General features: G+C 43.3%; 1 protein-coding gene across 1 annotated transcript in view; it reads left to right on the top strand.

Moving 5' to 3' along the window:
• The first annotated feature begins 7454 nt into the window (after window positions 1–7454).
• Window positions 7455–12298, top strand: part of TMED10 (transmembrane p24 trafficking protein 10) — a 31563-nt gene continuing 26719 nt past the window's right edge. The window contains exon 1 of the mRNA XM_014835700.3: window positions 7455–7746. Within this exon, the coding sequence (XP_014691186.1) occupies window positions 7522–7746 (225 nt within the window). The 5' untranslated portion in view covers window positions 7455–7521. The remainder of the gene's footprint in view (window positions 7747–12298) is intronic.

Genomic DNA, 12298 nt, shown 5'->3' with positions numbered 1-12298 from the left:
ATACTGACTGCTTAGTGGCCTATCAAGGAAAATGCATTGGAGAGGACACCCAAAACTTTCTCATAACCAGGAGTGAAGGCCAAGACAGTGTAGTCCTCTGCTGTAGGTTACCGAGCTTCAAGGTCTCAAAGCACTTCTGAATCCCAAGCCCTCTGAGGATCTGCATGTGGACAGGCTTCAGGCGTGGCTGTGTCCAGGTGCAGAGTGTAGCTAACGTTTGGGGATAGATGCTGTTTGGCTCTCTATTAACCTTCCTTCGGAGGTCCTCAACTCTGGGGCTACTTCACAACATACTGAGTAATTTTCCCATTTCTTTCTTTCTTTCTCAATACTTTTTTCCTTCTTTGAAGTATAAGTAACTACAGACTTAAGGTAAATAGGAGGTCCCTGTGGTTCCCATCTTACCTCCCTGACCCTACTTCCTTCTCCCCTAGAATCCCGTCTTCACAACTCTTCTTTTTTGTCCCTCAGTTCCTCCACTCCCTACTGGTCCAGAGGATTTCTTTTCATCTCATTCCTGCCTTGAGATTCTGCCTTCCTGGCCTCCAGGACTTCATCTCTCTGCTCTGGGCTCTAAGGCTTGTGTTCTCCATAAGCAAATAGTGCTTACGGGGCAGAGGAGACGCCTCCCTCCTAGTCTTGTCCTTTTCAAATTTGGTTTGTTCTCAAGACACGTGGGTAGTGACAATGGTTCACGTGATGGTTCTTACATTTTCTGAAACTTGTTCTTTTGGAACACGTTTTGCATCTTTAAAATCATCTTTAAAATTCTTCCTAATAAATTTTTTGTTAAATCCAGACTTCTTAGTGCCCTCAGCTCACATATGTCACTAGAAGAACTTTGATCCTGGCAATCAGGATTTACAGGCCGTAACATATAAGGAAGGGTCCTGATAGTTAATCTCAACAATGTCCTATAGACAACATTGAAGAAGGGTGTTAATCGTCATGGAGAGTTGGTGAGGAGTCCTGTTCCCCACCTAGGAAGATTAAAAATTAGCACCCTGAGAATCTGGAGAGGAAGATAAATCTTGTTTTTTCAAGAAAAGTGAATTGAGAGGAGATGCTAGTAGATGCCACAAGTTTTGCATTAACTATTAACATCTTCATGGATGTTCTGGAAGACTTAAATTCACTTAAAACCCACAAAAGTTGTATTATGAATATAAGTGAGGGCAGGAAAAGACTACCTGGGAATCCAAATCTTAGTGGAGTGGGAACTAATAAATACTATATTTTTTCAAGTGTAATGACAATTATGTGTGAAAACTGGTCTGCAGTTAGGAGCTGTCATTTCTATTCTCAGTGTGATGAACCCTCACACTGAGTCATCGTACGGCTTGAGGCAAGTCACTTCACAGCTTTGGACCTCAGCTTCTCCATAGCAAAAATGGCACTGAAAATACTAGATAGAGGAACTAGCGTTTATTGAGCAACTGCTCCATGTTGATGTGCTAAGTGCTCTATATCATGTTGTATTATTTCATTCATTTAGCAAATATTTATTGAGCACCCACTACATACAGGATGTTATGCTTGGCCTCAGGAATATATCAGGCATGAAACAAAGACCTTGCTCTCTTAGATCTTAAATTCCAGTAGGGCTGGGTGATAATAAACAAGAAATAACAGAGTACTCTCGAATAGTGACAAGTGCTATATAGATAAGAAAACTGGATCATGTGATAGAAAGTAATCTGGGGCAGGGTTACTTATGCAAGGTGGGCTCACTAGGAGGTGACATTGGAGTTGGGACCTGAATGACAAGGAGCAGCCTGCAGAGTTCAGAGTTCACAGGTCAAGATCTGGGGAAGAGAGCTCCAGGTAGACAGTAAGTACAAAGGCCCTGAGGCAAGGAGGAGCTTACACTGTTGGGAAGACCAGGTGACTACAGGAGAGTGAATGAGTGGGTAGTGGGAGGAAGTGCTCACTGGGTACGAAGAGAGTAGAGACATAGGCAGGAGTCAGACCACAGTGGCCTTATTATCGGGGCTTTATTCTGATTGATCTGATTTTCATTAAAAAAAATCGCTTGTGCTGTATTAAGGAGCATGATTATAGTGGGGCAAGAATGGGAGCAGACGGTTGTCTTGTCTAGGTGAGAAAAGCAAACTTCTTCTGTAAAGGGTCAGATAGTAAATATTTTAGGCTTTGTGAGCTACATAAGTTCACACATTCTTCTTCTCCTCCTCTGTCTTGCTCCTCCTCCTCCTTCTTTTTTAACAACCCTCTAAAAATGTAAAAACCATTCTTAGCTTCTGGGCGATACAAAAACGGGAGGTTGCATGCCAGATTTGGCCTGCCTAGCTGGGCAGTAGTTTGCCAATGCCTTGCTTAGAGAGAAGTAGCAACTGATTGGAATATATTTAGGACACAGAACTGGTAGGACTTGCTGATGAACTTGGCTCTGTGTGGGGAGAGTGTAGGAGAAAGAGGAAACAAAGATGGCCTCAGTGAAGAAGTCGAAGTTGGTGTCATTTACTGAGATGGGGAAGCAGCAGATTTGGGAGTGGGGGGAGAGGGGAAATGAAGAGTTAAGCATGAGTTGCCCATTAGTCATCCAAGTGGAGAAGTCAAGTAGGGAGCCTGATATAGACTCCGTAGTTTAGGGGAGAGGTCAAGTCTGGAGATCCACATGTGGGAGTTATCGGCCCATGGATGAATTTAAAGTCATGAGACTGGATGAGATCACCCAGCATGCAGCGTGCAGGTTCCAGGACCAGGTCCTAGGAGAGTCTAGAAGTTAGAGGACCCATAGAAGAGGTCCTTGGAATCACTCTCTGGGTCAAAGAGTACAACACATGACAAATATTGCCAAATTGTTTTCCAAAAGCGTCTTTTGTATCTTCACAGACCCATCTTGTTTTAGCTATTTAAACACACGCTGTGAGTGGCACTGTACACACAAATGGGCAGGGACACTGGAGTTAGGGATCCTTGACTGCTCATGCATTGGAGCTGGGGAGCCTCAAGCCACACTTGAGGATTATGAGGGTTAAAGGAGGTGTCGAGAGGACCGAAGCGCTTCAAGGACTCCCAACCATGGAATCGCCCAGCAACCTTATTGCAATTGCAGATTTTTTTTAAAAGAATTTTTTATTGTGGTCTAAATAGTTTATAACATTGTGAAATTTCAGTTGTACATTAATATTTGTCAAACACCATATAAATGTGCCCCTGTACCCCTTGTGCCCACCCCTCCCCCTACTTCCCCCTGGTAACCACTAAATTGTTCTCTTTGTCCATTAAGTTTGTTTATATTCCACATGTGAGTGAAATCATATAGTATTTGTCTTTCTCTGTGTGGCTTATTTCGCTTAACATGATGCCCTCAAGGTCTATCCATGTGATTGTAAATGGGACGATTATGTCCTTTTTTATGGCTGAGTAGTATTCCATTGTATATATCTACCACATCTTTATCCAATCATCAGTCGTTGGGCACTTGGGTTGCTTCTACGTCTTGGCTATTGTGAATAATGCTGCAATGAACATAGGGGTGCATAAGCCTCTTTGTATTTTTGATTTCAAGTTCTTTGAATAAACACCCAGTAGTGGGATAGCTAGGTCATAGAGTAATTCTATTTTTAATTTTTTGAGAAATCTCCGTACTGTTTTCCATAGTGGCTACACCAGTTTACATTCCCACCAGCAGTGGATGAGGGTTCCCTTTTCTCCACAAACTCTCCAAAATTTATTAGCAAATGCAGATTTTTAATAAGAGGTTCAGATTCACTGTCTGGGGTGAGGTGTGTTTTAAACATTTTCCCTCTCAGACAAACAAAAGGTTGCAAAACCTGTGGCTTAGGGATATACTGGGTAGAAGGTGTGTCCTCGTGACATCTCTTCACCTCTAGAGGCTCCGGGGGCTCCAGGAATCTGGCTGGGGAAGTTTCAGAATGACGAGAGGACAGAAGACTGTTAGGCCAGGAAGAAACATTTTCTCTAGTTGTGGGACACCTTCCACTTGCTCTCCAGTTCCGAAGGAGACCTTTTCTCCACACAGATGTAAAATGGTTCCTTCTTTAATGCAGATGCAGAGGTTAAAAGTTTGGGTTCCCTAGAAGTTTCTACTCTGCCCTCTAGTTCCACAGCATAGAGGGGAGAATTTTTTTTCTGTGTCCCTATATGGAAACAGAATAGATTTTTCAATCAAAAAAAGATATGCATATTGTTGGTGAACCTGAAATCGTACGGACACTTTAGATATATTGTGGATTAAATAAATTTGTGTGAAAATAGCTAGGGAATAATGGAGGGAATTTGCTCTTAGGCCTTCTGCTAGGAACCAAGGAATCAACCCTGCATTCACTGAAGCGTTATTTATTGTGCCTTCTAAGTGCTGGGCACTATTTTAGATTCAGAAGACAAAGCAGTGAACAAAATAGACAAACATTTCTGCCCCTCACAAAACAGATATCCTAGTTAGGGAGACGGAGTAATAAACACGATAAATAAGTGCAGTGGTTCCCCTTTACCCGTGGGAAACACGTTCCAAGACAGCCAGTGGATGCCTGAAACGGTGGATAGTACTGAACCCTATATATACTATGTTTTTTCCTATACATACATATTTGAGGTGTGATAGCAAAATGAGCATGAATTTCTTTTCCCTTCTTCACAATTTCATGGATAGATTTGTTCTTACCATAGAGCTTAGCAACCTCAGCAAATGATTTTTTTCTTTCCTTATTGAGAACTTTCACCTTTTCTCTTAAAGGAAGTAGTTTATGGTTTCTCTTTGGCATATCCGAATTGCCAGCATCACTACTCTTGTGCTTTGGGCTCATTATTAAGCAAAATAAGGGTGACTTGAACACAAGCACTGTGATACCACTACAGTCAACCTGACAAGAGAGATGGCTACTAAGTGACTACTGGGGGTAGCGCACACAGCGTGGACACGCTGGACAAAGGGATGATTCATGTCTTGGGCGTACTACTACTTAGAACGGCGGGCAATTTAAAACTCACAAATTGTTTATTTCTGGAATTTTACATGTAATGTTTTCAGACTACAGTTGAGCATGGGTAACTTAAACTGCAAGAAGCAAAACTGTGGCTAAGGGGGAACTAGTGTAAATGTATGCTGTACTAAGTAGTGGTGAGGGCTGAGGAGGAAACTACAGAGGAGGGAAGCGAAACAGGACAGAGTTGGGGGCCTGGATAAGTGAGAACATAAGATAAGAAAGGACTTGAGAGCTGTGATTTAGGAAAGTAACTCAATTTCTCTAAGTCTCCGTTTTTTCATCTGCAAAATAATAAACAACAGGGCCTTCCTGAAGAAGGCTCAGGCCCTCAGCCTGACTTTGTCACTCTGCTATGAGACTTTGGGGACAAAAGTTCTTTGGTCTCTCAGAACCTAAGGTTCCTCATCTGTTAAATTCACAGACTTGCCCAGTCTATGTCACATGGTTTTTGAATATGTCAAATGAAATAATTAATATATGTAAAAATATTTAAGAACATATAAGCTATGGGGCCGGCCCAGTGGCGCAGCAGTTAAGGTCGCACGTTCTGCTTCTCGGTGGTCCGCGGTTCGCTGGTTCCGATCCTGGGTGTGGACAAGGCACCGCTTGGGAAAAGCCATGCTGTGGCAGGTGTCCCACGTATAAAGTAGAGGAAGATGGGCATGGACGTTAGCTCAGGGCCAGTCTTCCTCAGCAAAAAGAGGAGGATTGGCAGTTGTTAGCTCAGGGCTAACCTTCCTCAAAAAAAAAAAAAAAAGAACATATAAGCTATTATATAAACAAGACGGAAATTTAAAGAAAAGACACACACTTATTTTATGGGTTGCAAAGCTCTTACTGACAGTCAGCAGAGCCTCAGGACTAAGAAAAACAATGAGTTAGGTAACTGCTTGGTGCTGATTCCCTGCACTGGCAGGGAAAAGGCCAATGCAAATTATCAGGATGGAATGAGTAGACTAGCCATCTTATCTTAGATCAGGGATAAAATAATCAAACTAAATGTTCCTAGTGGACATCTCATAAAATAATTTTTTTTTTTTAAAGATTTTATTATTTCCTTTTTCTCCCCAACACCCCCCGGTACATAGTTGTATATTCTTCGTTGTGGATTCTTCTAGTTGTGGCATGTGGGACGCTGCCTCAGCGTGGTTTGATGAGCAGTGCCATGTCCGCGCCCAGGATTCGAACCAACGAAACACTGGGCCGCCTGCAGTGGAGCGCGCGAACTTAACCACTCGGCCACGGGGCCAGCCCCTCATAAAATAATTTTTATATGACACTTGTCAAATTTTAAAATGCTTTACAGCTCCTTTATGTTTGTTCTCATTTTGTTTGTGGGACTTTAGCTCCAGGAAGAGAATGAGATGGACTGAAAGGAGTTACAAATACAGAACAATCATTTAAATTACTAAGAGCAGATAGGCCATCTTCTGGGTTTTTCTGTAGATGCTCAATAAATATTAATCAAAGCAGATGATTCCAAACATAGGCTGTTGTGTATTCCTTTCTCATCTTCATATTTTCTGCAGCCTGGGATATTTGACAGTATCCCAATGGTGGTTTGTTAAATCAATAAACATGTTGGTATACATGCATGGTATAGTGGCTGGCACATAGTAGGTACACAGTAAATATTTGTTAAACAAAAGCATGAACGATTACTGTGTAAGTTTGTTTACCGTAGACTAGCCAATTTGATGCCTAAAGTGTTGGTGCACTTAAAACAAACACTTGCCTTCCCTTGACAACGCTTATCTGGTAAACCGAATTAGGTCCTTCTCTCAGGCTGGACTAAAACATAGTGTTTTATTCAACTTAAACACAAAATTCAAATTTAGTTTGAATATTGCCTAGCATCGTAGGCGCTCAATGTTTGCTAAGAAAGATGCACATTCAGAAAGCAGTTACTCCAGCCCAAATACCCGGCTCGGAGCACGAACTGGACGCCCGCCCAGCTCATTCACCAGGCGACCTCTACACATTCTCTGAGGTACGGACCCCCCTCGCCTAACAGCCAAAGTAGAATCTTTCCGTTTGGCCTCTCGAAGCGTTCCTCTAAAGTGCCCAATGTCCCAGCTGTCACCCAGACAGAGCGGTGTCTAGACTGCAAACCGTCAGCCTCTGCCCCCGCCCCGCGCGCTTTGGCGGCCGGTGGGCGGGCCAGCGAAGGGCCTTGTGGCTGTTTCCTATTGGGGCTTGGTTGCTATGGTATCACCGACCTCAAAACTCGGCAGGCACGGCTTACGGAAGTAAAAGGCGAATTACTTCCAGGGCTGCCCGTACTTGCTATGGCCGACTGAGCCGTCACTAAGCGCAGCAAAATAAAGCTCTTGCGGAAAACTTCCAGAAACTCTTATTTAAACACTTTAACTCGCGATATAACGTGTTATCACATCGTTTCTTCCCTTTCAAAAGATTTACAATATAGTCTTCCTCTATTTGCCAGTCTCCAAAATGGCGCCGACGGCATTGGGAGGTCAGAGGTGAGTCACGTGGGCCCTCCCGGTTCCGGCGCGGTAGAGGCCCAGGGTGGTGAAGAGGCTCCGGCACCATGTCTGGTTTGTCTGGCCCACAGGCGCTGGGTGGCCCTTGCCCGTTAGCGTTGCTGCTTTTATTTCTGCTCGGCCCCAGCTCGGTCCTCGCCATCTCCTTCCACCTGCCCGTTAACTCCCGCAAGTGCCTCCGCGAAGAGATCCACAAGGACCTGCTGGTGACGGGCGCCTACGAGATCACCGACCAGTCTGGGGGCGCGGGCGGCCTGCGCACCCACCTCAAGGTGCGGCTCTGGGCGGCGCGGGACGGGGAGGACAGCCCGCGGTCGTAGGCCAGCAGAGGCCGAGGATGCGGGGGTTGAGGGGAGGCTCAGAGGGCGGTGTGGCCTCCCCCGAGCGCGAAGGGCGCGCGGTGGAGACCGCCCCCTCTCCCTGCACGTTGGCGTTCGCGGGGCGGGGCTGGGCGCCAGATCCCGGGGAGCCCATGGAAGGGCCGCGAGGCCTCGGCGGATGTGGTGACAGCTGAGCTGGGGCGGCCTCGACTTCGGGTCGTGGTCAGGGTCCTGTACTAGTTTCGGTCCTAGATACCTTGAACTGTCGCTTCGTTCTCCAAAGAAGTCTTTGGACGTTGAGTATTTGTGGAGGTTGGCATCAAAAGACACATTGATACCTGTAGGAAAATAATGGAGGCACTGAAGCTTATTGTGAATAAGAAAACCTGTTATTTCGTGAGCGTTAGCCGCATGTCAGGTCCTGTGCTACCTTACGTATGTTACCATTTAGTTCACACACTACCCTGTGAAGTAGGTGCTGTTAGTCTCGTTTTACGCATGAGGAAACTGAGGCTCAGCGAGGCAGTAGAATAAACTGATGTCAGAGCGGAATTGATTCTTATTTTGGGAGTTAAATAAGGTGAAGGACAAGTGCTACGATCTTACACTCTCCTAGCTTTTTATTTTTAATTCCTGTGGTTGATTAAATTCGACTGTTGGTCACAAAATGGTCTCAGTCTCTAGTCCTTTCCTTTCTGGTACCCCAGAATCTGGACTTGGCCAAGTTTTATGTAAATTTCGACGATACTCTTGGGTGGTGACAACTACTCTCATGATGCCAGTTTGCGGTTGGCATGACTGAGCCCGATCTTTGAAATTTTATTATAGTTTGATAGCAGTCAAGATTTGACTGAGTTGTGGGTAATTTTATTCGTTCATAATAACGTGTGTTTTGTTTCGTTTAACAGAATGGGTCTTAGACCAAATAAGAAAACATTTTTACTTTTTAATAGAGCTTCAGGTATAATAAGACCATAATTTATGTTTAAGGTATTGGAACCCAGGAGTGGTAATAGATGCAATTTACTAGTACTTGATTTAGGAGATAAAAACTTTTCAGGGCTGTTGCTGAGTGACCTATCCTTTCGTTATTCTCTTCAGGTACCAAACTTCTGTCTGGCCAAGAAAGCCATGATGGCATAATTTTGGAGACTTAGATACAACATTTTGGGGGTCATGCTTCTGACTCTTCAAAGGATGTAGTGCATAGAATCGGGGAATTTGAGCAGTGAAAGAGACTTGACTCTCATCTCTGGTATTACTCTTATCTCTGATTTGTATTTATATTGTAAAACCTTTCGGTGGCTCACTGGTGCTCATCTGATGAAGTTTAAATTTCCTGACGTGCTCTGTAGTGCTTTTCATGATCTGTTCCTGAAACTTTATATACTTTGTCACACCCTACTTTGCCTTTTGCACATGAGCCATCTTGAACAGTACCCTAAACTCATTTTTTTCTGAATTGTAACTACTTATTTTAATACCTTGTCTTCTTTATTAGACTGTTAGTATCCTGAGGGCAGGAATTATTTTCATGTTCGTATTTTCCAGGATGTCAAGCATACTGCCTTGCTTCTAGTAAGCAGTTAATAAATACAGGAAGCATAGTGTAGCATGACCTTATGGGAGTTACATCTCTATCCAAGGCTCCTGAAGGGACCTCAACAGCCGGAGTCCGTACATCTACACACCAGCATTTTGCCATCACTCAGTTGTTCTCCCTATGTCTGCTCTGTTCTCTTGCTACTAACCAGTTTAACTGAACTATTCCTGGGGTCCTAAACTCGGATGCCAAATAGGTAACATAAATGAATGAATTGGGCCAGGTATAAGAAGGACAGCAGCAGTAATGATAAACGCTGGATAATTGGGAGTAGTGGAAACTACTCCAATTAATTTGGAGTGGCCAGTACTCATCTCTTGTTGTGGATCTTGTTGGCACATCTTATTTTTCAAATGAAGTCGGAAATCCAGATTTGGATGTGAAAACTGATTTTTAAATGTCACCAACCAATTCAAATTGGTTTTGGCATTGTTTTCAGTTTTATAGAGAAGAGTACAGTCAGTCCAACATTTACACAGTACCCAGATTGAACAGTTATCAGGGTCTCGCCGCACTTGTGTCTTAATTGCTTCCGCCCTCTTATTTTATGCTGAATCGGTTTACGGTAAATCCCAGATATGGTATTTCAGTCCTGCATACTTCAGCATGAATCTCTTAAAAAGTATGAGCATAATCACAATATTATGTGCCTCTAATCACACTGCACAAAATTACCAATAATTCCTTAATGCCAAATTCAGAGTTCTCCACTTGTCTCAAAAATATTTATTTAAAATTAATTTGTTGTATTTCTCAAGTCTCTTTAATCTAGAGCAATCCATTCTCTCTCTTTATTTCATGCTTGTTGTATTGTTGGAGTCAGTTGTCCTTAAAGAATGTCCTACATTTTGGATTTGTCTGTTACCTTGAGGTGTCGTTTAACCTGTTCTGTCCCTCATATTTCTTGTAAAAGGAAGCAGCTGTAAAGACGTAGTTAGAGTCCGGTTTATCTTTTTGCTGAGGGTACTTCATGGGTGGTGAGGTGTGCTTCATGTGGCAGAGCACATGGTACTTTTTGTGTCCGTCAGTGCTGCTTATGTTGATCAGTGGGTGCACATGTGTAGTGTCCTACTGCTGCTGTAACAAATTACCATGAACTTAGTGGCTTAAAACAACACCCATTTATGTTACAGTTCTTAGGAGTCAGAAGTCCTAAAATCAGGGTGTCAGCAGGGCTCTGTTCCTTCTGGAGGCTCTGGGGGAGAATCCGTTTCCTTGCCTTGTCCAGCTTCTAGAGACCACTTGCATTCTTTGGCTGATGACCCCTTCCTCTGTCTTCAGAGCCAGTAGCATAGTATCTCCAAATCTTTCTCTCTTGCACCCACCTCTCTCTCCCTCCTCTGCTTCCATCATCTCATCTCTTTCTCTGACTCTCCTGCTTCCCTCTTTCCCTTATAAGCACCCTTGTGATAATCTCTTTTATCTCAAGACCCTTGATTTAGTCACATCTGCAGAACCCCCTTTGCCATGTAAGATAACATATTCACAGGTTCTAGGAATTAGGATGTGGACGTCTTTTGGGTGGGGGGTGTTACTCTGCCTACCAAGGTGGTAACAGCCTGAAGCCTCCATTGTAAAGCTTCCCACTGATCTTTCATTGATGACTGCTGTGTAAATTTATTATTTCATTAAGGTTGTGAAAGGAAGATTTTCTAATGCTATTATTCATTCCATATTTATAAAGTTTATAGTTCATGTAGGAAAGGCAGGATAAATGCAGAATTCATTGCTTCTACTCAGCAGTTTTCAGAGTAAGGAATTCTTGGCCTTGTCATTTCCAATGTAGTCTGAAGAGGTTTTTTTTTTTTAAGTATTATACTGAAATAATTTTTTTGTTTCAGTATTTAGAGTCATCATTTTTGTCATTTGCATTTGTTCTTTATGCTCACATGTCCCTTTGGCTCCTATATCCTTTGAGACAATCCTGTTTGGCTTTGATAGCTTCCCTGTTTTGTGGAACAACAAGGTGTTCTAGACTCGTCTTTTGTCCGTCCAACCTCTGACCTGGAAGCAACTATTCTTCCAAGGAGTTCTGGCTCCTTTTTGTGGGGAATGGTATTTTAGGGACCACAGGCTGTCATTTAAAAAAATTTAGTATGCTGTGCAGGCCACGAACACATTTGTGGGCTTGATCCAGCCCCTTAGCACAGTTCACAACCTTTTTCATAACATCTGTTTGCTTAGTTCTGCTTTCTCTTAAAATTTGACTACTCATGGCCCAGACTCTGCCTCAAGGATTCTCTCTGTGGATCACTTCAGCTTCTGAAGTGCAGCTCCTGAGTGCGGGAATCCACTTGGTTCAGCTCCGTTTATATGCCAGGCCACATTCTGTTCTCTGAACAGTCAATTGATTGTCTTTTCTTGGGTCATATGTCCACCCTTAGTTCAAGTGGCTGTGGTTTGTGTTGAGGTTAGAAGAACTGGAGACTTTCTGTAGTGCAAAACCTGGTCAGCTGGGCTTGGCATTTAGTTGTTGCTCTGAATGAGGTAATCTCTCTTAGAAGGATCTTTGTGAATGTAGTGCCTTAATTGACCTAATTCACCTTCCTGTGAAGGAGCACCTTAATGTCCAATGAATAAATACATCAATATTATCATATATCACTCTATGTTGTAGTTGTGTTTTACCCATCTCCTTAGATAGACTATAAGCTCCTTGAGCGGAGACTATGTCTCATTCATCATTGAATTGCTTGTGTCTATTACAGTGCCTGGCGTGTAGTAGGACTTCAACAGAAGGAATGAATGAACAAATGAATTGGCACTGTCCTAGCCTCATGTCTGATCTTTCCTTCCTTTCTCTTCACCTCTCTCCTCCCACTCTTGCCTCTAGCCGTACTGAACACCTTGCAGGTCTGTGAATACAATGTTCTCTTAACCTTGACCAGTCTTTGCCTGTTT

Source organism: Equus asinus, chromosome 7 (assembly GCF_041296235.1).
Source record: "Equus asinus isolate D_3611 breed Donkey chromosome 7, EquAss-T2T_v2, whole genome shotgun sequence".
Classification (NCBI taxonomy): domain Eukaryota; kingdom Metazoa; phylum Chordata; class Mammalia; order Perissodactyla; family Equidae; genus Equus; species Equus asinus.
The sequence above is the reverse complement of the archived record's forward strand: the minus strand, read 5'-3'. Positions and strand labels throughout refer to the sequence as shown.